Source organism: Hipposideros armiger, unplaced genomic scaffold, assembly GCF_001890085.2.
Source record: "Hipposideros armiger isolate ML-2016 unplaced genomic scaffold, ASM189008v1 scaffold_807, whole genome shotgun sequence".
Lineage (NCBI taxonomy): Eukaryota > Metazoa > Chordata > Mammalia > Chiroptera > Hipposideridae > Hipposideros > Hipposideros armiger.
In genome coordinates, this window is record NW_017732157.1 from 417,591 (window position 1) to 443,117 (window position 25,527).

Genomic DNA, 25,527 nt, shown 5'->3' on the forward strand with positions numbered 1-25,527 from the left:
CTCTTCCCGGGCGAGGCAGATCAGTCACCGGCTTCTGGACGGCCGCTCACAGCGGCTGCTGGCTGCTCACGCTGGCTGCTGGCTACACATGGTAGCCCATGGCAGCCCACTGCAGCAGTGGCTGCAGCCTACGCCATTGCCTCACAGCAGCCCAGCTCCAGGTTGAGATGTTGTTCAGCATCTTAGCGTGGAGGGCAGTGTCACTGGCCCTCATATGTGGGATCTGAACTGGGGTTCTCTGGCGTCCCAAGCCAGCTCTTAACCAATGTGCCACTTGGCCGACCCTCAAGCCTGTATTCTTAACCATTATCTCAATGTTGCTTCCCACATTACAATTCCTGCTGAGAGGCTGGAACCTAAGAACTGTATTTATTCATTCTCAAAGATTATAGTATCCAGAGGTTCAGAGCATTACCCCGCTACATACATACTAGGTTAGAAAATAAAACTGTTCCTTTTAAATGTTCTTATAGATATCTGACTTCTCCCTTTTATTCTAGGATGGCCCAGCCAGTGTTCTCACTTCTGTGAAGAAGAAAGTAAAGAATGTGGGGATTTTTCTAAAGGTAGGAAGAGGATAAATGAGTGGTATAGGAAGTTTGGGTACAGTGAAGAAGGTAAACAATGTTAAATAAAAACCTGAATTTCTGATTAAGACTTTTTCCCGGTAGAATGAAGATGAAGAAGAAGAGGAGGAGGAGAAGGATGAGGCCGAGGACCTATTGGGAAGAGGATCTCGGGCAGCCTTACTTACAGAAAGAACTCGAGTGAGTACTGTCTTAAACCACATTGATCTCATATCTGTCCTATGGTTCACGTGTTGTGATAGCTTGGGTTTTTTCTTCTCCAGAACGAGATGACTGCAGAAGAAAAACGAAGAGCACATCAGAAAGAACTGGCAGCTCAACTCAATGAGGAAGCCAAGAGGCGGCTGACTGAACAGAAAGGAGAACAGCAGATTCAGAAGTAAGAGTTTGCGTTGAACAGTGAGATTGTCTTAGGGTTTTGCGTGGTTTGCAGAAATTTCTCAAAAAAAACTTTTCTCTCCACTCCAGAGCTCGCAAATCTAATGTGTCCTATAAAAACCCATCTTTGATGCCTAAGGAACCACATATTCGGGAAATGAAGATCTATATTGATAAGAAATATGAGACTGTAATAATGCCTGTGTTTGGCATAGCGACACCTTTTCACATTGCCACGATCAAGGTACTGACATCGAATCAAGTTCCCTCCAAATTGTTTCTTACAGTAGTAATTGTGCTTGTCATAGATTACTGTTCTGTCTGCATCATCTCTCCCACTCTATTTTTCGGACTCTACCCTTCTCACTTTACAGTCTTCCCCATCTCCCTTATCTCCTGCTATCATTTTCCTTCCTTTCCAGTGTTCACTTTGTAGAAAGTTAAACAATATTGTCTAGAAACATAATTTGCCGCTCTTTCCTTGAACTTTTTAAAAGTAGTTTTTTAACCTGTAGTTATACACATGGCATAAGGTACTTGGAAAATTTAGTGATTCTTTTGGAAACACATTCAATCATATCAAAAGATAAGCTAAATAGGTATTATAGTTTATTCTATTTAGATTAAGGTTTATAGGCTAGGTTTAGCAGTCAGGTTGTGACTCCTAATTTAATTTTAGCATCTCTGTAACTTCTGATCTTTGTGAAGGAAATAATCCTGTGTGTTTATTTGTCTGTTTTTTTTAACGCTTTCTCCTTCTTTGAACAGAATATAAGTATGTCAGTGGAAGGAGATTATACTTACTTGCGAATCAACTTCTATTGCCCAGGCAGTGCTCTGGGCAGGAATGAGGGCAACATCTTTCCTAACCCAGAAGCCACTTTTGTCAAGGAAATGTGAGTCCTCAGGAAAACAGCCACCCCCAAATCCCTGCTGGCTGAAGTGGCCCTCTCAGAAACATGGCGTTCTCTGTGCTGTGTCTTCCCCATCTAGTGAATGCCAAAGCCTCCCTCAGTGGCTCTTATGTAGGATCACCTTGTAAGCTTTGTACTGTGTTGAGGATGGAACATAACTTAGAATGCTCGTGGAAATATTTTATACTTACTACATATATTTTGTAATAGAATCTCAAGGAAATCTGTGCTACATTGGAGTTTGTTCCTTCGTGGTGTGGAATGGGATAATTGGGGAAATTATGCCAGATTTGAAAAATAAGTGTGATTGTTCTATCCAATGGATTAGCCAGTCTTAACATGCTCTGTTTAAGAGAGAAGAAAGGGAGAGATTTTTTTTTTTTAGCTTTCCAGACATTGTCTCAGCATTTAGTGGTACTGTTTTCTTTTAAAAGATAGTAAGCCAGTTGTAAGATACAGTAATGAGTGCAGGTTACTGACCTGATGAAAAAACTTAAATAAATATTTTCTTCTTTCAACAGTACATACCGAGCTTCAAATATGAAGGCACCTGGAGAACAGACCGTACCAGCCTTGAACCTTCAGAATGCTTTCAGAATTATAAAAGAAGTACAGAAGCGTTATAAGACTCGGGAAGCAGAAGAGAAAGAGAAGGAGGTGAGCCTGAACACAAAGCACCTTTATGCAAAAGGACGCACGTGGGGTTTGGGGACATAAAAAGATACATGAGGATTCACATTCATTTTCATTCTGCCTAGGGCATTGTGAAACAAGACTCCCTGGTGATCAATCTAAACCGGAGTAATCCCAAACTGAAAGATTTGTACATTCGCCCAAACATTGCCCAGAAGAGGATGCAAGGTTCACTGGAGGCCCATGTCAATGGTATGGATGAGATCAGTCTCCCTCTCTCTCCCTCTCTCTCTCCCTCTCCCTCTCTCTATTTCTCTCTCTCTATTTCTCTCTCCCTCTCTCTCTCTCTCTCTCTCTCTCTCTCTCTGTCTCTCTCTCTCTCTCGTGATTGCATGAGTACTACAAGTGACTGCATATGTTTTCTATTGTGTTTCATAAAGTCATCATATCTTAGAATCAAAGGGAGTCTTGGCTCTGACTCCTAGATGCCACATGCTGCTTTATCTGTGTGGGGAGACATGGAGTGGGGAACAGCTTTGTCTTCAGGGGCACATTTGTAGGAATGACAGATCAGTTAATACAGTATGACAAGGAAATACTGGGAGGAATCTACTTACGTTGCTGTATGGCCAGAAGGAAAGGAAAGCTCTGTACAATTTGTGTCACTTTCTCTGGCCCTATTCAAATCAGCCAGGAAAGACGCAGTGCCATTAGACCTAACTTAATGATGCTGCTTGGTAATTAGCTGCTCCCTTCACCCTCCTACCCCCAGGTTTCCGCTTCACATCTGTTCGAGGAGACAAAGTGGATATTCTGTACAACAACATCAAGCATGCACTGTTTCAGCCCTGTGACGGAGAAATGATTATTGTCTTGCACTTTCACCTCAAGGTATACCTTTCTACTTATTAGCTATGAGATCTTGGGCAAAATTCTTGTCACCCTCTTTCATTTAAAATAAGGGATGTCAGTGCCTGACATGCAGAAGATGCTAAGCATTTTTGTTTCTTTGGTGTGATATACAATGACCACCAAAACATCAAAGGTTTCCAGATTCCTGTTTCTGAAATAGAAAGTTTTTGCTATAGGCACAATTTATTACCAGCATAACCTCCAAAGTCCATTCTGATAAATGGAAGTACTTTTTAAAACTTAAACTTTCACATTCCCAAGTGTCATTTATGATGAGTTCAGGAATGGTTTAACTATTTTTGCATAAATGCTGTCATTTCCAGCATGAATGTTTTTAGTTTTACATTTTATTTGTTATTTTGCCTCTTTGTTGTGTAGCCTAAGTCTTCTGACTTCTTTCTTGTTCTTTCTGCCTTTTGCCCTCAGAATGCCATCATGTTTGGGAAGAAGAGGCACACAGATGTTCAGTTCTACACAGAAGTGGGAGAGATCACCACGGACTTGGGGAAACATCAGCATATGCATGACCGAGATGACCTCTATGCTGAGCAGGTCTGTGAAGTTTATTTTCATATTTTATTTGCAGGGTAATGAGGTAGGATGTGATTCAGATCTGAGCTCAGTAATTGTTATATTTTGTAAATAACCCCTCAATCTATCTGCAGAATAACTGAAGCATCTGCTGAGCTGGTGTAGTGCAGTGGCGTATGGATGGATTAGACTTCGGTTGCAGACTCAGCTCTGCAGTTAATTGTATGTGGCCTTCAGTTAGGTGTATGCATTAGTATCATGGTCATGACTACAAAAGCACCTTAGACTTTTTGAAGGGATGTGGTATTAACAAGTGATAGCTATAGTTAACTAGCATTTTTTTCTTCAACAGATGGAACGAGAAATGAGGCACAAACTGAAAACAGCCTTTAAAAACTTCATTGAGAAAGTAGAGGCTCTAACTAAAGAGGAACTGGAATTTGAAGTGCCTTTTAGGGACTTGGGGTAACACATCCATCTTTTTTTTCCACCTGAAGTTTCCCTGGTCTATCTTTTAGAAAAATTGGTTATTCTTTAATAATAATTTAACATATCATGTCCTTTTTCCTAACTGGTAACCTTTGAGACATCCATCTGCTCCCCCTTAAAAATCTTTGAGGGCCTAGATGAGTGGCTAAGACTGAAAGGCTTTCCCTGGAAATGAGTGTCCACTGAGTACGCTGGAGTTGTTGGGAGTGGGAAAAGTTTATTGTGGTAGCAGCAGTTTCTCTTGCAATGAATTCAGCCTTATGTGAGTTTCTTTTCTTATTCTCTTTCAGATTTAATGGAGCTCCCTACAGGAGTACTTGCCTCCTCCAGCCCACTAGTAGTGCGCTGGTAAATGCTACAGAATGGGTGAGTGTTTACCGCCTTTTAGTAAGAAAATTGTTAGAGAAAAAGCAGGTAGGTAGGTGTTTTGAAAACTAGAGCCTTATTACAGTAATACCTTGGTTTGTGAGCATAATTCGTTCCAGAAACAAACTACTCATATTGCAACATATCGCTCATTTACCATGTTAAAATGTATTAGAAATGTTTGCTCATCTTGCAGAACACTCGCAAACCAAGTTACTCGCAATCCAAGGTTTTACTGTATTTCTGATGATTTTCAGTTTTGATATTTACACCTTAGACATAAAATTTATTGAACCAATGATTCTTTAAAAGCCACTTTCGATTTTTTTCATAGTTTTCCTTAAATTTATTCTTCTTGAAGGAAGATTTTGATCTTGCAAATCCTTTTACTGGGGCTCCCTAATGTGTTATACCACTGTTAGTTTTTTAAAAAAAAACAAAAATAGTTTAGTTATCCTTTGTGTAGTGATTTGGATTCTGAAAGTATTTGAAAATGCTAGTGCTTGGGGGAAGTATTTATATAATGATCCAGTTCCTTCCTGACAGCCACCTTTTGTGGTGACGTTGGATGAAGTGGAGCTGATTCACTTTGAGCGGGTCCAGTTTCACCTGAAGAACTTTGACATGGTAATCGTCTACAAGGACTACAGCAAGAAGGTGACGATGATCAACGCCATTCCTGTAGCCTCTCTTGACCCCATTAAGGAATGGTTGAAGTAAGTAAATCTTCCAGCAGCCTCCCATTTATCCCATGAACCCTTTATTACAGAATATAAGTATGGCATGTTGTACATCAAAATTCAAGGTTAGACTGCCTTTGGTTTGAGTTATAGACCAGAACTTGAAAATTTCGGACCTGTTAGGGCTATTTAATTTTTTCTGAATGTCCAGTGACAGTCAGTGGATACTTAACACAACAAAAATCACACTAGATTTTTTTTTACTCCATTTGCTATATGCGTAAAAAGATCTATACATGTGTATAATATTATTTACAAAAAGTGGGGTGTATTTCTTACTTGCTCTCTCTACTGAAGGATGAGAACGATAAATTTTTTCTTATTTTGGCCTTTGACATCCATATACTCAGACTTCAATTAAAATAATTTCTCACGGAAGTACCAGAGCCCCAGTAAACAGTGACATATCACTCCCTATGTAAAGGGTGAGCCTTGGGTAGCCAGGAGCATAGTTTGCTTTGCGTCTCCCCCTTCCCTTGCCACTGCTGCTGCCCCCCATTATCTGGGAAGGGGAGGGGCTATAAATGTAATTTCTTAAGAAATGCATTGAGAATTTAGTAATAAACTGAGAAAAATACAGATTTATGGTTTCTATGAAGATTTTCCTAAGAAATAGGTTGCATGTAGGTGATACAGGATCACAAATATTACATATAAATGTATATGACCTTTTCAGATCAGCTTTGAGGTACAATTTCCAGATAATACAAATTCACAAATTTACATATATGATTTGATGAGTTCTAACAAATGTATACAATCTCTTGTGTAACATTTCTTTCACTCCTAAAAGCCCTATACCCCTTTATAGCCAGTCCCCTCAGCCCCATCCCTGGTTTCCATCACTGTACATTTTGCTTCTTCTAGAATTCTGTATACATGGAATCATACAGAATGTAATGTTTTATCTTGCACCCTTCACTTACTGTAATGCTTTTGAAATTTATCCAAGTTGTTGTGCATCATTACTACATTCTTTTTTATTACTGAGGAGTATTCCACTATATGGATATTCCATACTTTACCCATTTACCAGTTAATAGACATTTGGGTTGTTGCCATTTGGAGGCTATAATAAATTGCTCCTATAAGTATTATGTATGGGTCTTTGTATAGACCTGTTTTCATTTCTCTTGGGTAAATGACCTAAGAGTGGGATTGCTGGGTCAAGTTTATTTAAGTTTATGGTTAAGTTTGTGTTTAACTTTATAAGAAACTATGAGATCATTTTCCAAAGTGGCTGGAAAACCTGTAATATGTGAGAGTTGTAGTTTCTCCACATCTCACCAGCACTTGATGTTGTCAGCCTTTTTAATATTAGCCATTAGAGTGGGTGTGTGGCGATCTCATTGTGGTTTCAGTTTGCGTTTCAATGATGACTAACGATGTACACTTTTTCATATGCTTGTGTGTCTTGCTTATACCTTTCTGGATCTCTTGATATTTTTAAAGACCAGAAGTGTAAAATTTTCATGAAATCTGTGGTCAACTTTTTTTTATGTCTTCTCTTAATAAATTTTGCTTAACCCAAAGGCATAAAAATTTTCTGTTTTCTAGAGTTTTATAGGTTTAGGTCATATAGTATTTAGGTCTGTGATCCATTTCAAGTTATTTTTTACAGTGGTGTAAGGGTCAGAGTTCCTACTTTCATATATATACACACACACACACACACACACACACACACACACAACCAATTATTCAAGCATCAATTGTTGAAAAGATTATCCCTATCCCTTACTTATTGAATTACCTTGGCGTCTTTGTCAAAAAAATTTTTTAATCAATTGACTATGTAGGAGAGGGTCTATTTCTAACTATTCTGTTCCACTGGTATGTGTGCATCTTTACTGATACTATACTGTCTGGTTTATTATAGCTTTATAGTAAGTCTTAAAATCAGGTAGGGTAGTTCCCCAATTTTGTTCCTTTTTCAGAATTGGCTATTGTTACTTTCGCTATTCTATATAAATTTTAGAATCAACTTCTGTCTCAACAAACTGTTCTGTTTCATCTAAGTTATCAACTTTAGTATCTGTATAATCTATAATATCCCCTTTCATTTCTAATATTGATCATTTGTTTTCTCTTTTTCTTGCTCACTGCTAGAGGTTTATCAATTTTACTGATTTTTTTTTTCATCGTTATGAAATGTCCTTCTCATTCCTAGTAATATTCCTTGGTTTGAAATCTACTTGGTGTAATATTACTATAGACTTCTAGCTTTGGTTAGTGTTTGAATGGCCTGTCTTTTTTCTGTCCTTTTACTCTTAACTCACATTGGCTTACTTGGAGGCAGCACATATTTGGGTCTCACTTTTTTTTTTTTTTTTTAAAGATTTTATTGGGGATTTGGGGGAGGGCAACAGCGCTGGGGAATCGCCAGGAGGGGAGCAGTCAAGTTGCTATCCTTTTGTTCTTCAGTCTAGTTGTGGAGGACATCGCTTCATTGGCCCATGTTGGTATTATCATTGCACTCTTCCCAAGTGAGGCAGATTGGTTGCCGGCCTTTGGATGGCCGCTAACGGAGGCTCTTGGCAGCTCACACCGGCTCCCAGCCGCTCACGCTGGCTGCTGGCCACACGTGGTAGCTTATGGCAGGCAACTGCAGCAGGGGCTGCAGCCTATGCCATCGCCAGCGACTCACAGCAGCCCAGCTCCGGGTTGAGCTGTTGTTCACCATCTTAGCTGTAGAGGGCAGTGTCACTGGCCCCCATGTAGGATCTGAACCAGGGCCCTACTGCTCAGAGCTGGAGTCCCAAGCCAGCTCTTAACCAACGCGCCACTCGGCCAGCCTGACGGTCATTTCTTTAACTATTTAAGATGTTGCTCAGTTATCTACCAGCTTTCAAGATTTCTGATATCTGCTGTCATTCTTTGTTCCTCTGAACAGATTGTCTTTTTTTTTCCTCAGGCTATTTTAAGATTTTACATTTTTCATTGGTTTTCAGCAGTTTGGTGACTAGGTGCTTTGGTGTGGTTTCTTTATGACTATTCTGCTTGGTGTGTTGAGCTTCTTAGATCTGTGGGCTTTATCGTTTTTATCATATTTGGAAATGTTCTGGTCATGAATCTTCAAATATTTTGCTCTTTCCTCAGTTCCCCCTGACCTGTTTTCCTGAGAGGGATTACAGAAATTTTATTTTTGTTCATCTCTTCCATCATCTTCAAGCTTCCCTCTTTTTTCTTGAACATCTAGAGCATATTTATAATAGCTTTTTAAACATCATTATTTGCTACTTCGTCCCTCATCTTTGTATTTTCTGGATCTGTTCTGTTGGTTGACTTTTCTCTTATTTCTTTGCATGCCTGGTAATATGTGATTGGTTGCCAAACATTGTGACTCGGCATTTCTTTTCTTTTTTTTAAGATTTTTATTGGGGAAGGGGAACAGACAAGTTGCTGTCCTTTTGTTCTTCCGTCTAGTTGTGGAGGATGTCGCTTCACGGGTCCATGTTGGTATTATCATTGCGCTTTTCCCAGGTGAGGACGTCACTTGCCGGCCATTGGACGGCGGCTCACGGCAGCTCCCTAAAGCTCACGCCCACTGCCAGCCAGCCCCACTGCAGCCTATGCTGTCACCAGCGACTCACGGCAGCCCAGCTCCAGGTCGAGCTGTTGTTCACCATCTTAGCTGTAGGCAGCATCACTGGCTCTCATGTGGGAGCCAAACCGGGGCCCTGCTGCTCAGAGCTGGTGTCGCAAGCCAACTCCTAACCAACGCGCCATTCGGCTGGTCCCTGATTCCACATTTTTGAGTGCTAAGTTTTGTTATTTTTGTTACTTTTTAGATCTATTCTAAGGTACAGTTAAGTTACTTGGATTCCATTTGATCTTTCAAGACTTGTTCTCAAATGTCATGAGTATCTACTGGTTCAGAAACAGCCTTTAGTCTAGAGCTAATTGGCCCTGCTGCTGAGACAGCACTCTTTTAAGGACTCTGCCTGTGTGTTATGAGGCATTTGCACTGAAGCTGGTGGGAACAGGAATTATTTCTGGCTCTGTGAGATCTGGGAATTGTGTGGCCTATGGCTTTCTAATGCTTCTTTGCCCAGTTCTAGTTAGTTTTCTCTTATGCGTGTGCAGATCAGTCCTCATCCAAAGAATTGAGGGAATTCCTCTGCAAATCTTCAGAGCTTCTTTCTATTACTCTACCCTCCAGTACTCTGCCCCACAAATTCTAGCAGTCTCAGCCTCCCCAAATCCTACTGTCTTCTCTCTCAACTCAACAGGGTTCTCCCTCCCTGAAGAAAATGGAAAAGAGGGAGAAGATGAGCTTACACTTACTTGGTTGAGGGATAGAACTTGCTTCAGTTGGAATGCTGCTTTGACTTGAGGGCTAGTGCTCTGGGGGACCAAATCTTAGCCATTTAGGCATGTTCTGGTGGCACAACATGAAGAATACCTGCTCCCATACATTTAAGAAAAGGTTATCTTCTCTTCAGAATACTAACCACCCATTTGACAGTGGACACTCTCAGAAAATACAGAGGATTGATTTCGACTTTGTAATGTTATTTCTCTCAGTTCCTGTGACCTGAAGTATACGGAAGGAGTACAGTCCCTCAACTGGACGAAAATCATGAAAACCATTGTTGATGACCCTGAGGGTTTCTTCGAACAAGGTGGCTGGTCTTTCCTGGAGCCTGAGGGTGAGGTGCGTGAGTGTGGGGTTTCTTTTCTGTTACGTAGTTGCCCATTATCACTTGGGCAGTTAGGAGAATGCTGTATAAGGAATACATAAGGGACTAGACCAAACTGGGAAAACTCTCAACACATCTTGGTATTATTGTTTCTCCAAATTAGTTTTACAGGCAAATGATAAATTAACTGGGCATTTGTAGCCATTGAAACATTTCCTTGAAATTACAAAAACTGTTCTTTCAATGAATTTCTTAGTATTTGGAAAAAATTCTTAAGAAAATTTTGCAAAGATTATTTTCTAAAAAGTGATCGGTCCTCCCACTTCTACATAATGCGTTATTACCAAGAGTATTTCTACAGTTAATTTTCCTGGGTAAGGAAGGATGAAGTGAATCTTTAAGAAATATGAATAGGGGAGCATGTGAGATCTTTTTCCCCATCATGTTGTCAGTTTGGCTTGAATAAACTCTTATTTAAAAAAAAAGAAATGAGTTAGGTATTTAGAGTATCTAATAATAGTGCCTTACTGGTAGTTTTAAATAAGTCTTTTTATCTCTTGGCCACTCAGGGTTTTTTGTTTTGTTTTGTTTTTTCATGTAAAATAGAAATTATGCGGGTGTGCTAAGTGGGTTGAATTAATTCATTATGTTAATAAAGTGAATATTTTAAAAACAGGAAATAGTATTACTCTCTCTCTAACTCAACAGGGGAGTGATGCTGAGGAAGGGGATTCAGAGTCTGAAATCGAAGATGAGACTTTTAATCCTTCAGAGGATGACTATGAAGAAGAGGAAGAGGATAGTGATGAAGATTACTCATCGGAAGCTGAAGAATCAGGTTAGTCTTCATAAGGAAACGTTTCCATGGCTTCCTAATCTAATGTCATTTCTAGAAATGGCTTTTATAGAAGAAGAATTCTGTCATTCCATTCCATTCCTATCCAATGACTTATGCTTAATCAATTTCATTTCAGACTATTCCAAGGAATCATTAGGCAGCGAAGAAGAGAGTGGGAAGGATTGGGATGAACTGGAGGAAGAAGCCCGAAAAGGTAATATTTTTGTTGGGTTTTTTTGTTTGTTTATTTTTTGGTGCACAAATTTCTAACAGATTTCAGTCATTAATCAATGGAGAAAACAAGGTCAGGAATGTGTCCATATTCTCCAAGAGGCAAGACTCTGCCTAACTGGATGCTTTTTCACCTCCTCAGGCCCCAGTGGGCTCATAATCCCGAGAACACATCATCTTTCAAGGCTCCAGAACTGGGCCGTTCAGTTTCCAAATCTGCGTCCTGTAACCATCTAACTTTCTGGGCCTCTTCCAGTTAGGAATGTTTTTATAGTGCCAGTTTAATTACTCTGAAACCAAATGCCAAATATAAGTTAAAGATGAAAGGAAATATTACCTACTGTACCCCAAGCATTATGATAAGTACTTTGCATAGAGTACCTTATTTAATCCTAAAACAGTTTTCCATTTTATAAATGAACCAGGCTCGGAAAGCTTAAGTACTTGTCCAGGATCACACAATGGGTAAGTGACTGAGAGAAGATTAATGTGTAGGTTTGACTCCAGACTACATTCTCTATACTATTCCATGCTATCCAGTAGCATTAGGTACTGAAAGCTAACTTATAAGCTAACTAGTAATGCCTTTTTCTTCTGTTTAGCGGACCGTGAAAGTCGTTATGAGGAAGAAGAAGAACAGAGTCGAAGTATGAGCCGGAAGAGGAAGGCATCTGTGCACAGTTCAGGCCGTGGCTCTAACCGTGGTTCCAGACAAAGCTCCGCACCCCCCAAGAAAAAGAGGAAGTAACTTCTGAACTTTGGCCCTCAGCACCATTCTTCCTCCAGCCAACCCCTGAAAATTTTACATGACAGAAACTGTATTTTTCCTTTTTTTCTTTTGAAATTTTGCCATTTGTGTTTATGGGTTTAGGGGGCCATTTGTGTGGACCAATGTACTCGGGGAATTCCAGGCCCACCAGGACACATGCCAATGGCCCCATCCAGATGGCAAGGCAGGAGGTGTTCTTGAAGAAGGGCAGAGGCTTCCACTGTTAATAAATACCGTTTCATTCCTCTCTCTTCCTGTCACCTTCTGCCAGAACATCAGTGGCTTCTGACATCTTATTCTTTGATGTCTCATAGCTATATTTCCAAGACATTGGTACAAGGTGACCCTTAACTACCTGTACCATGGGTCTTGACCAGCAGATTTGATCCTCCATCCTACCCTACTGCCATGACCTTCCTTCCTCACATCTCTAAGTTCCATCTTTGCGTAGTACTCAAGAGCAGGTACTTGGAATTTGCTGATGAGTGTGATAAACTATACAGCTTGAGCTAGTGAGGCGGATTGGGCTGGTACCTTCATCTGAGTTTTCCTGCTTTCTTGCCTCATGCAGATTCTGAGGTATTTCTGCTGCCTTGGAAGACGTAAGAAGCAGTGACACTCCCTGGCTTGGTTTCATCCTCCTTTCAAATTCACATATGGTACATTGGTAGAAACAAAATTACCACTGTTTCTTCTCTGATATACCTGAATAAGAATGGTTGTGCCTCATATACTGCTTCTGATGGAATCTAGGAGGAGGCTGAAAGGAGTCAACATTTAAATCTGGAAGGGGCAAGAGTCATTCATGCCTTGGGCCTAGAATACCCTGATGAGAAGAGGAAGGGAGGCCACGTCTACAGCACAGCCTCTCGTCACTGCTGCTCCTTATTTTTACTTGTCTCGCATTGTCCTATATTTATCACAGTTTCTGTTGGACAGCTTTTTAAGTATTTGGGGAGTTTATCTTGCCATCCTCCCCCTCCTGGTTCTCTGCACCCACCTGTCCCGCTGCAGTTCATTCTGTGTTCTGTGACTTTAAAAGAGGAGGGGGGATCTTGGATTTTGTTTTGTTTGTTTGTTTTTTTCTCCTTAGCAGTAGGACTTGATATTTTCAATTTTGGAAGAACTAAAAGAAAAATAAACTGTGGGTTTTTTTTGTTGTTGTTTTGTTTTTATAATTCCCATTTTTGTGACAGTTCTTTGGCAGTTCGTGAAAGCAAGCCTGTTTCTTGCCTGGTCAAGTGCTAAGGTGTTAAAAATAATGCCTTCATCCAGCTAGTATCACAAAAGTCAACTTGCATATTCTAAGCTTTCCTCGTTAGGTTGAGAGATACCAGACATCACAGTAAACCAAATTCATGGTATAGCAAGTTACTTTATAAGAGACTTTTTACTATGGTTCCCTCACAGAGTTTAGAGTGGGATAGCACTTGTTTCATCACGAAAACAAATCTTCAGTCATCTCCTTGTAAATAGCATGGAAGGCAGCAGCAGCTTGAAGGGACACCTTCAGACTTCCTATTGGGGTGGCCTCGTCTACAGGGCTAACAACTGGGGAAAGGAAAAAGAAACATGTCAGGCGGCAGCAGCATTTAAGTAAACACTTAAACACCTGGTATTTGCCATGTTAGGGGCTGGGGATACTAAAATGGAGTTACTACATTTCTTAGGGGGACTCAGTCTAGTGAAGAGACAGGAAAGCATAGTTATAATACAGTAGGTGCTGTGATGAAAAGGTGCTTTGGGGACATAGCAGTGGCACCTAACCCAGAATGGAGGAATTGAAAAAAGTTTTTTGGAGACAATTGCAGAGCTGAATCTCAAAAGATATTTTAAGCATGTGCCAAGATATGAGAACATGACAAGTTTAGAAAACTGCAAGGAGTGGCAGAAATGAAGCTAGGCAGATAAGCAAGGGCCAGATCAAAAAGGGCCCTGTTTGTCTTCAAAAGAATTTGGTTTGAACTGAAGGTATTAAAAGTTACAGTATTTATTTGGGTTCTTGAAAAATGACTTCATTATTTGGAGAATATATTCGAAGGGAGCATGAGTAGATCAGGAAGGGTAATTAGGCTGTTGCAGTAATTCAGGAGAGAAATGAAGAGGTCCGAAGTATAACGGTGGAGAGGGGACAGATTCAGAACATTTAAAGAGGTAAAATTAGAATTTTGTGGTTGAATGTTGTGAGGAAAAGGTTGGAATCAAGGATGACCATTCTAACTTAAGATGGTAAAAGGAAACAAGGAATGAGGTTGTAGTTGAAGTACTAGGGGAACACAGAAGTAGTGACTTAATTTGCTGTAAGTCTAGGTTGTATTAAAAATATGGTCTAGGGCCGGCCGAGTGGCTCAGTTGGTTAAGAGCTCGCTCAAGAGGGCGAGCTCTGAGCAACAGCGGTTCGAGTCCTGGCCCGAGCCGAGCAGCCGCTGAGCTGCCAACAGGTGGCAGGATGGCTCAGCTAAAAAAAAAAAAAAAAAGGGAAAAATATGGTCTAGTAACCTAGAATTGAGATAATTTCTAGATTCTAATTAAAATCAGAATGGATGCAAATACCCAGGAAGAGGGTATATGGAGAAAAAAGCCAAGAAATGAACCAGGGGAATCCCAACATTCAAACTCAAACAACCTGCAAAGGAAACAAGGACCCCCCCAGGGAGTGATACAGTCAAAATGGCCTAAAAACCATGGAAGAACAGAGTTTAAAAGAATGAGCAATTGTATTAGAGGTTTAGAAAGGTCAAATAGGAGTAGGATGAGTAAGAAAGCCAATTGGATTTGACAATAAGGAAAATTGGTAAGAACAGAGTGACAGTGTTTGGATAGAAATTTGATCTTAATGGAAGAGCACAGGAGGTGCCAAAAGAGTATTGTGGACTGACAGACCAAATATATCAAGGAACTGAGTTTTGAAGTGATAAGGGAGAAGGCAGCTGCAGAGCTAAAAAGCAGTTTTGTTTTTAAAATCACACCAATGTGTTTAAAGCCTGAATGGAAGGGAGGCCATAATAAGGAAATTACTATAAATCTTTTAATGATAAATAAGAATTGAAAAGCATTGTCTTTAGGGACTTCAAAGTCACTAGAAAAGGTTTAAGAGGATTTCCCTTACGTACAAAGGGCATGGAGGTCAAGACGGAAGAGAATGGCTTGTTTAGGAAATAACAAAAATAGAAATTGGGAGTGAGTCAGAAAACAGCTTAACAGATATGGCACTTGCCATGTGCCAAGCACTGTCCTAAGCACTTTCCTTAATCTTCCCTTAATCCTCATGACAACTCTATGACATAGGAACTGCTATTTCATATAGTTGAAACAGGCACAGAGAAGTTAAATAACTTGCCCAATGTCAGAGTTAAGAAGGTACTAGAGGATTATAATGAAGGATCTTGTCTGCCAGCTAGTTTGAACTTTGTAACCCTTGGTTGGAAGAGTTTTCCTCAAAATTTTTTTTATTTTAATCAGTAAAAATTTTATGTCATGACTCAATAAACATGTCCATAAATCAAGTTTCACAAAATATTTACTCTGTGCAATGTACTCTGATATTTTCTACAGTTTTGGGTGTTTTTTCCCCTCAAATTCTGATTGTAACAACTAATTTAATATCACCATACATTAAACACTGGAAGTTTGAAAACCATTGGTCTAGTCTAGTGGATAATCTTAAAGCCCACTACAGCCTAGCGGCTAAGGTAAGTGTGTGAAGTCCCAGGTGTGTAAGGTTACAAGTAGTGAGGACTGGACAGAGCGGGCTCCCTGAAGGCATTCAAATGCAAATACAGTAAAACCTTGGATCGTGAGTAACGTGGTTTGTGAGTGTTCCGCAAGAGGAGCAAACATTTCTAATGCATTTTAACGTGGTAAATGAGCAATGTCTTGCAATACGAGTAGTTTGTTTCCGCAACAAATTATTCTCGCAAACCAAGGTATTACTGTATATTTAAAAACGTTGGTCTCATAGCAAACAGTCTTAAAAGTGGATTTAAGAGGAACGTGATCAATTGTGAAACACGAGTCAATGGAAATGGGGTAGAAGAAACCAGTGCCAGGAGACCAGTTCAGAAAACTGTTGGGTTGTTGGAAAAGTCATGACACATTTTTGCAAAGAAAAACAGAAAAAATACATCATGACTTTTCCGACAACCCAATATTACAGCAGTAGGGATGAGTCAAGACACTTCTGAAGTTGAATAGATAAGACTTGGTAACCAATATTGTGAGATGTGAGGAAGAAGAGAATTGGTGTCTAAGAGACTGGATATGTGATAACACATTAAAAGAAGGGGCATTAGCTGCCTTTACAAGCCTTATATGCTTAAGAGAGGCCAGAAATTCTGGTGTTTAATTTTAATTAAAAGAACTTGTATTTTCAAAATTTTCCTATCTCAAACATTGGAGATTCGTAATAGATTCCAGTTGTCATGAGGTGAAACAGACAACTGACTACTTTCACTCTTGATCTAGAAATAAATAGAGATATAGGGATTTCAATCTAGTTTGTGTCTCATCAACTTCATAGCACTAATTATATACTGAAGGTAAAACAGGACAAGTATTTATTGGGATGATTTCCTTAGAAATAAGTGGAACTGAGAAGCACGAAAATGTATTACTCACTCTCTAGCTCTTGCTCTAGAATGTCTCTTCCTGATTCCATGATCTGCCGCAGTTCCAGATATGCGTATCCTACTTCCTGACATTCTTCGTTTTCATCATCCATAGGATCACTTACCACTGTAAACTTTAAACTAAAGGAAAAACATTCCATTTAACTCAGCACTCCTGATAACCTTAGGCTTTAAAAAGAAAAACAAGGTTAAAAGTAATCATAAATTATACAATGTCTTCCCTGAATCACTTTTCCCTTCCCTCCATTTTACAAGACTACAACAGCAAAATAGTGGGTTGGTATAATTTAAAGTAAAAACAAGCCTTCCTTCAGAAGAGGGAACTACGATTCCAGATAATGTAACTGGTCAAATTGTCTCAAAACTGGAGATATAATTTCTTGTAAGATGGTTTACAATTCTGATGAAATATTGATATGGGCTGTGGAAGTGTTGCACAAAAATCAATATTACAGAAGTTAGAAAAAGAGGTTTTCAATTTTTAAATGTAAATTGGGTAACAAGCCTGAGCAGAGTAGGGGAAACAGAAGGAATACAGAATTGCAAAACCATTATAAACCCTAAAGTTGTTTTCCTTAGAGTTGTAAATTCAAAAGATGATGCTTGTCAAGCACACAGCACAGTGCCTCACGAGCAGTGAACAGGCAACATAAATATTATCTTGACTTAGCCTAGCAAAGAATGACATTGAATTCCAGAAACTGGTACCTCTTAAATTTTTTGAGATGACTCACATGCCATTAATTCATTATTTTAGCCATTTTAAAGTGTACAATTTAGTGTTTTTTAGTACCACCACAATGTTGTGCAGCCGTCACCTCACTCTAACTCTAGATCACATACATCACCCCTCCAAAAATTCCTATACCCATTAAGCAGTCATTCTCCATTCTCCTCTGCCTCAGCTCCTGGCGACCACTAATCTACTGTCTGTCTCTTGATTTGCCTATTCTGGACATTTTATAATCCTATTAATTTTTAACAGCAAATCTTGGTGACTAATAGAGGGTGCTAAGGGAGCAAGAATAGGACTAAAAAATTCAAGCTCTTAAAATCATGACTAAAGACGATTAAACTAAAATTTTAAAACTCTAAAAATGAAACATTCTTAGCCCATAAAGCAGTATACATTTGTGATTATGTTTCTGTATCATTACTGAGAACTTCAACAATGCAAAGGGATAATATTGTCACCCCCACCCCAATTTTTCTAGGTCAGGGTTGGTAACTGTCATGGTCACATGCTGGACACAATGCCAAGTACTTTAGGTAAACTATGTTATTTTCATTTTATTCTCACAGGAGCCTTCAAGTTAAGTAATAACTCAGAGATCACAGAACTAGTAAGTAGAAGAGTCAGGATTCAGGATTCAAAACCAGGTCTGTCTGATTACAAAGACAATGTCCTATCCACTGTACCATACTGGCAAAAACAAGTCAGAGAGAAAATCAATTGAAATCAAATTGATTAGAAGGCTACAAAAAGAAAAGAAAAAGGTTACCAATGTAAAGGAAAAAAAGATGAGAGAGTTCTAGGAATTTGGAGAAAAAGGAAAAGAAAAAGCTAAATTTAACATTAATGTCGAAGGGAAACAACCAAATCACTTTTCATTCCAAAAGTTACCAGTAAGCTTATATTTGTTTAAAAAGTCCACAGTGATATTGACGTCAGATTCACTGTATATTTCAGTGAAAAGTGGCTTCTTTTTCAGTTATTTCTATGACTAACTGCAGATGAAGTAAATGCAAATTAGACAAACTTATTGGGCTTTTAAAAAAGTAATGGATTAAAACACCGGCCCTGGACCAGTCGAGTGGCTCAGTTGGTTAGAGTTGGCTTGGGAGCGCAAGCTCTGGGCAGGCCGCCAGTTCGGATCCCACATGGGGGCCAGTGACGCTGCGCCCTCTACAGCTAAGATAGTGAACAACAGCTGGACCTGGAGCTGGGCTGCCGAGAGTTGCCAGCGACGGCATAGGCTGCAGTGGGCTGCCATGAGCTACCGTGAGTGGCTGGCAGTCAGCATGAACGGCTGGCAGCCGTAAAAGCTGCCATGAGCCGCCATGAGCAGTTGTTCAATGGCTGGTGAGAGGCTGCCTCAGCCTGGAAGAGCGAAATGATCACAATACCAACATGGGCCAGTGAAGCGACGTCTTCCACAACTAGACTGAAGACCAAAAGGACAGCAACTTGTCTGTTCTCCTTGCCGATTCCACGACGCTGTTCCCTCTCCCAATTCCCCAATAGGATTTAAAAAACAAACAAAACAAAACACCAGAGCCATGTTAATTTCTTACGCACACATGGAAAGGAGGTAGAGTTGCCAGGTTTTGCAAAACAAAAAACAAAAGAAAACCCCAAACACATGCCCACTTAAATTTGCATTTCAAATTTCAGCTAAACAATGAATAATTGTTTTAGTATAAGCATATCCTGTGTGTTTCACTTGGAACCTCTAAAAGGAGGCCTCCTCAGATTACAGGAATAATAAAGACAATTGGCTTTCCTAAAACTTATAATAGGCCTAGAATTTACTTCAGTTATATCAAAGTATTTCCTGTAGAGAATTTTTAAAATCTAAATATAAAATTAATATTATAGAGGCATAATATTTGGTAACCTAGCAACGGTACCGTGTTTGTGAGAAATGAATCAAATTATCTTAGAATATCAATGTCGAAGTGCCTTATCCATTCCATGTAGGGCACTGTCAGTACTCAAGTAAGTTACTGCCTCAAAAAAAGCACTTGTCAGGGGCTGGTATGGGTGAGAAATGAACTAAACCTGTGAGAGTATATACTTTATCAGGTAGTCACAAACACAAATTAGATTCAAGTGATGGGAAATTCATGAAGAGTAAATTAATATAAGATATATTATTTTTTTTATATTCAGTATCAGCACAAAAACAAACTAAAACTACCGGATTTCTGTGTGAATATCTTCTTTCCTTCAAAGTGGAGAGCAGCTGCTTACCGTCCTTGCTCAGGATCCTGTCTATTCAGCATGGCGAACAGAAATTGCCTTCGGCTTCTTTGCTCCAGTGGGTCCAGGTCTATCACTGCATTAAGGGTAAGAAGGGAAAAAAAGCAAAGAATCATATACTTTTGCTATTTGGGCATTAAGGCTTTCATTAGTGGTATATATAAAACAGAGGCTGGAAAACTAGGGCCCGTGGGCTGGCCACCTGTTTTCATAGTTTTACTGAACACGGCCTTACCTATTTGTTTACATATTATCTAAGTCTGCTTTCCAAATGTCATGATAGAGTTGGGTAGTTTTGATAAAAATTGGCCCACAAAGACTAAAATATTTACTATCTGGCCCTTTAAGAAAACATCTGTAAACCCCTGATATAAACGAATCCTTATAATTTGCATTGAAAGCTATTCTGCCATATACCAAGATAAATGTGCTCCTCCCATTTCACGGCTAGAAGAATTCCAGGAAACTGATTGTTTTTAGGGCTGCCTAGAGATCTGGGTTTTGTGGCAGGTTCAACTCAAGGTGCTTGTCTCAACATTCATTCCCCACTTCCTCCTCATTTTTATATGGGAAATTGGCCTATGTCTTCCAGCCTCTACTTTAGCTAGGTTTGGCCATGTGATTAAGTTCTAGCCATTATATTGTGTGAAACCTGCTTAATAGGTTCAGCTGAGAGGTTGTCTTCCTTTCCCCAGCAGCCACTAAGGACCATGGGGTAACCAAAAGGATGAAAGACAGGCACTTTGATTAATGGAAGCAAGATAGAAGTTTCAATCGCTGATGGTATCACATAGCCTCAGCCCTGGACTGCCCACCTCTGAACTCTTGTTATACACAGGTGAGAAATAAACTTCTATCTAGTATTATGTAAGGACAGGATATACTAAAAAAAAAAAAAAGAATAGAAAACAAACAGCTCTTAGAAATTTAAAATATTCAGTCAATGACTGGAAGATAAAATTAAGGAAATCTCCAAAAAAATTGAAAGAAAGAAAAAAAAGAGGTAGAATTATAGGAAGAAAATGATAAAAATTAGAGGATCAATTTGGAAGATCCAAATTCTACTTTTAAAAAATGAGAAAATGTCGGGGACAGAATTATCTAAGAAACACTTCTCAGAATTAAAAGCCATGAGCATCCAGACTGAAAGAGCTCCCTGAATAACCAGAACAATTAAAGAAAAAATAAGGGCACCCCAGTCGGGACCCCTTCTCATTTTGAGAGCTGTTATTTTCTACTCTAATAAACAGTCCTCTGTTACAAACTTAAAAAATAAAAAAAGAGGAAGAAGAAAAAATATGCACATTACTATGAAATCTAAGAACACTAGAGATAAAGAGAAAATGTTAAAGCCTTTGGGGAGGAAGAGGATAGTGTTCGTATAAAGGTTACACTCTTGGCCTAGATCTAGAAAACCATGGACCAACTGCTTTGAAATTCTGAATACAAATGTTTTCAACATAGATTTGTATATGGTTTAATTATCAATCAAATATATGGTAAAGTAAAGAGATTTCAAGCATGATTGTCTCAAAATATTTACTTCTAATGTACCCTTTCTTTAAAAGCTACTGGAAAATATGATCCATTAAAATAAGAACGTAAATCAGACAGAAGACAGGAAATCTAGCAGAGGAGAAAATTAAATAAAAATCTCTAAATGGCAGCAGTGGGATAATAGCTGAACGGTGGGCTAGAAAGGAACAAGAAGATGTAGAGAAGTCTTCAGGAAAATTAATAGACAAATTATTTGACAGGTTTGAGTATTGGAAAATTTGGAAAGGCTGATGGAGGCTGGAAAAAAATTACAATGGGTATAATGAAAATAAAGCAAATAAAAAATTGAGGCAAGCAAAATCATAAACAAAAAAGGAAATATAATCATAGTGTACTTCTTGGCTTGACTTTGCAAGAATTAATATTTACATATCCATAATAGATATAGTTAAGGTTGGGTTAAATAAAAATTATGATCCAACTATATGGGAGGAAGGGAACATGGATGTGGTGTAAGGGAGAGAAACATTACACTCCAAAATAGGAAGTCAGCCGATAACCTCTAAAATTGGTGAATCAGGAAATTGCAATAGAATCATTACTCAGAAATATGGAGTTAAATAATAGAAGAAATAACAGGAAAAGGGAAATGTGGTATGATGGACTGAGGGGGAGTGAGAGGGATGAGAGGGAGTGATTTGTGGAGAGGGTGTGGGGCAAAGAACTGTTTAGTTTTAATTTAAAATCCTTTTAAACCTATTTGATATTTTAAACTATATGCACATATTATTAAAATGAAAGAGTTGGAGGGGCGGCCGGTTAGCTCAGATGGTTAGAGCATAGGCTCATAGCACCAAGGTTGCCGGTTCGATCCCCACATGGGCCACAGAGCTGTGCCCTCCACAACTAGACTGAAGACAACTACTTGACTTGGAGCTGATGGGTCCTGGAAGGACGCACTGTTCCCCAATAAAATTAAAAAAAAAAAATGAAAGAGTTGGATCCACCCCATCAAAAGTCCAGAGTAGTTCTGACCCCTTGGTCTAAAAGTCAGTCAGCCTCCTCTTCCTGCTGATCACAGCGGGTGCCTCACCCTTGCTAAAATGGAAGTAGATCTCTTCTCCTGCGTTCGGTTTCCTCAGGGATATTGGAGTCTCCGTCTCTGACAAGGGTAGGTCATAGAACTTGTACTCCACGTACACCTGTTTTATGTTCTTATCAGACATCACTTCAGCTTCTGAGTAGAAGGCCAGGCTGACAATTTCAATGCACATCTTCTCTGAAGCCTGATGAGAAAAAAGGCATGTATTTCTTATAGGTTAGTGAAGCTCAAAGTGCATATACTCCATGAATTAACACATTACTTACTCTCTAAGAATCAATCACAGGCCTGCTGTACCTAACATATTATTCCTTGAGAATCAAGTTATAGGTAAAACTGGCACCAAGAGACAACTTGACTGACTTTCCCAGCTAATATGTGGGAAACTTGTAAAGAGGACCCAGTTGTTCTATCTCCTGGTCCAGTAAATCATTTCCCCAGACCAGCCTTTCTCAGTAATCTCCACATATAGAAAGAATCAAGACACTTTCCAAGCATATAGCCTTCCTTCAACTTTCTTAATGAAAACAATCCAGCATTTTCCTAAGAGACTTGCCGATTGATATTGGATATTTAATAGTTATTTTAGCCACTACGGCAAACAGCTGCCCAGTGCTTCCTGTGCCCACCTAAGTGCAGGCCACAGAGCAGGACATAAGACCATGCTGTCCTCCAGTACTTTTCCCAATGCTTCAGAGTCACAGCCACTGTTCTCTTTTTTTATTGTCCCTGTGTCTACTTTCAAATTAGGGATACCAGGAAGAGGGTTGAAATCTCTCTAGTTTCAGGAAGTGAACTGAGGCCAAGGTAAGTCCCTTCTTTCCACAGTTTGGCAGCAAGTTAGTGTCATAGCACTAGTAAGGAATCAATCCAGGATGGCCCCCTACCAGCCGGTTCTCCCCTTCATCTGTGAGTGCCCCCTGGCTGCTGCTTTCCTCCAGGGTGCCAGGCCAACGCCCTCACTTCTCCAAAGAGCTGCCCCCACCCCCTTTTCTTCTCTTAGGAAAGAAGTGGAGCTTCTGTGCCTTCTCCTAGGTAGTTCAGGATACTATATTTCTCAACAAATCTGCAGCAAGACAATTTGAGTAACTCTTAAAAATAAAGATACTTGGTGTTTCCCTCTCAATAGTCCCACACAACCTTTCTCAACACCCATCATGAAAACCATTGATTCTATACACTGTTTTCCAAAATGTGGGTTTTGACACTGATGGGTCAGCTTAGTGGTTTCACCAGCTTTTTTTTTTTCTTTTTTAAAGACTTTTTTTTTTTAAACTGGGGAATTGGGGAAAGGGATGGTGTTGATTAATTGGAAGAGGGAACATTGTGTTTTTCCAGGACCTATCAGCTCCAAGTCAATTTGTTGTCCTTCAAGTCTAGTTTCCACTTTCAATCTAGTTGGGGGGGGGTGCAGCCCACCAACCTATGCAGGAATCAAACCAGCAACCTTGTTGTTAAGAGCATGTGCTCTAACCAACTGAGCCATCTGGCCGCCCGGCAGCAGCTTACAGTCACTCAGCTCAAGGTGCAGAGTTCAATTTTAGTTGCAGAAGGGCGCAGCCCACCATCCCATATGGGAGTCGAACTGGCAACCTTGTTAGGAGCACACGCTCTGAACAGCTGAGCCATCCAGCCGCCCATTTGCAGCTCAGCAGCAGCTCACTTGGGGCGCAGCTCACTGGCCTATATGGGAATCAAACCAGGGACTCTGCTGCTCAGAGCTTGTGCTCTAACCAACTGCACCACCCGGCCGGCCCTTCACTAGCATTTTTTTAAATAAAAGAATAAAATAAGATAGGATAGGATAGGATAGAATAGAAAATAATAGAAAATAAAAAAATAAAAAATATAAAACCAGATGCTTGCTGATTCTAAATACTATGAAGAAAATAATTTGGGTGATAATAATAGAAAATCATAGGAAAAGTTGAGTTAAATAAATTTTATATAATCTGCATAAATATGGATTTCTGATCATTTGCAGACTGCATCAAATTTATTCTGTCTCCTCCTCAGAGAAGCCTTTCTTTATTGCCTTACCTAACTCAACTCCTCTCATAATTATCTATTATTATCACCCTATTTATGTGTTTTCACCCTACATACAAGTGTATGTTTTCCCTCAGTGGAATGTAATATTCAAGAGGGAAGGGACCATTTTCACCTTATTCACCATTTTGTGTGCACAGAGCCTGGCAAACAGGCACTGTGTAATTACTTTTTGAAGGAGCAAAACAACTCACAGGGTTGCTATGAATATCAAACACAGCGTAAAAGCTCAACCAGCATTGCACGTTGAGATCTGTCTCAGCAAAAGGACATATAGTATTTTATTGGCATACTGATCAGCAGTTAAGAGAAATTAACTAGAAAAAGCTAAATATATTGATATCAATGGACTACCAACACATTACTGATTGAAAAATGCATGTTTCAGAATAATATGTATCAAAAAAGAAAATGGGGAAAATTAGGTGAAAAGTACATGGCAACTCCCTGTACATTTTTTGCAACTGTCTACAAATCTATAATTATTTCAAAATAAAAAGTTTTTTAAAAGAATAATATGTACAGTTCAATGTCATTTATTTGAAAGCAAAAAAGACAAATACAAAACAGTATGAATGCTAAAGTTCTGTTTTTTAAAAAGATCTGAGGGCCAGTTGAGTGGCTAAGTTAGTTAAGAGTGTGAGCTCTCAGCAATGGGGTCGCAGTTCAATTCCCACATGGGCCAGTGAGCTGCACCCGAGATGAGCTGCCACTGAGCAGCCAACAGGTGGCAAGATGGCTCAACTGGTGAGGGCATGTGCTCCTAACAACAAGGTTGCCAGTTCACTCCCACATGGGATGGTGGGCTGCATACCACCACAACTAAGATTGAACATGACACCTTGAGCGGAGTGACTGTGAGCTGCCGAAGGGGGGACGGATGGCGACTAGACTTGGAGCTGAGCTATCTGCACCCTCCACAACTAAGATTGAAGAACAACACTTGGTTGTTCCTCTTCCCCAATTCCCCAACACTGTTCCCTTCCCACAATTCCCCAATAAAATCTTAAAAAAAAAAAAAAAAGATCTGAAAAGACACACCCTAAAATACAAAACAATGGTTTTATTGGGCGAGAGGGGTGGGGAGAAGCAATAGGGATTATAGGTAGTGGTCAATAGAGATTTAGCTTTATCTGTAATATTCTAGTTTTTAAAATAAAAATATATTCTTACCTTACTTGTGTAATTTAATTTAAAATTTTTTTAACTTGCAAATAATCCTACAGCAAATGATTAG

General features: G+C 39.5%; 2 protein-coding genes across 14 annotated transcripts in view; one reads left to right on the forward strand and one right to left on the reverse strand.

Annotated features, from left to right (window-relative positions):
• The window catches only part of SUPT16H (SPT16 homolog, facilitates chromatin remodeling subunit), a 43,571-nt gene extending 30,383 nt beyond the window's left edge, over positions 1–13,188 (forward strand). Inside the window, exons 11-26 of the mRNA XM_019628741.1 lie at positions 501–566; positions 672–767; positions 851–966; positions 1,056–1,209; positions 1,734–1,861; positions 2,401–2,536; positions 2,638–2,764; positions 3,285–3,403; positions 3,851–3,976; positions 4,308–4,420; positions 4,735–4,810; positions 5,357–5,526; positions 10,078–10,207; positions 10,902–11,031; positions 11,168–11,245; positions 11,865–13,188. Coding sequence (XP_019484286.1) covers positions 501–566; positions 672–767; positions 851–966; positions 1,056–1,209; positions 1,734–1,861; positions 2,401–2,536; positions 2,638–2,764; positions 3,285–3,403; positions 3,851–3,976; positions 4,308–4,420; positions 4,735–4,810; positions 5,357–5,526; positions 10,078–10,207; positions 10,902–11,031; positions 11,168–11,245; positions 11,865–12,010 — 1,911 coding nt within the window. The 3' untranslated portion in view covers positions 12,011–13,188. The remainder of the gene's footprint in view (positions 1–500; positions 567–671; positions 768–850; positions 967–1,055; positions 1,210–1,733; positions 1,862–2,400; positions 2,537–2,637; positions 2,765–3,284; positions 3,404–3,850; positions 3,977–4,307; positions 4,421–4,734; positions 4,811–5,356; positions 5,527–10,077; positions 10,208–10,901; positions 11,032–11,167; positions 11,246–11,864) is intronic.
• Positions 1–25,527, reverse strand: part of RPGRIP1 (RPGR interacting protein 1) — a 104,188-nt gene that overhangs the window by 26,684 nt on the left and 51,977 nt on the right. For 9 of the 13 annotated variants that reach the window (XM_019628736.1, XM_019628738.1, XM_019628732.1 and 6 more), the window contains 4 exons: positions 22,233–22,425; positions 19,634–19,718; positions 16,649–16,779; positions 12,128–13,582 (listed from right to left, as the gene is read on the reverse strand). In XM_019628736.1, the coding sequence (XP_019484281.1) occupies positions 13,470–13,582; positions 16,649–16,779; positions 19,634–19,718; positions 22,233–22,425 (522 nt within the window). In that variant the 3' untranslated portion in view covers positions 12,128–13,469. Of the gene's footprint in view, positions 1–12,127; positions 13,583–16,648; positions 16,780–19,633; positions 19,719–22,232; positions 22,426–25,527 lie in introns of those variants that run through there. The other 4 variants (XM_019628735.1, XM_019628740.1, XM_019628734.1 and 1 more) reach the window with 2 other exon arrangements.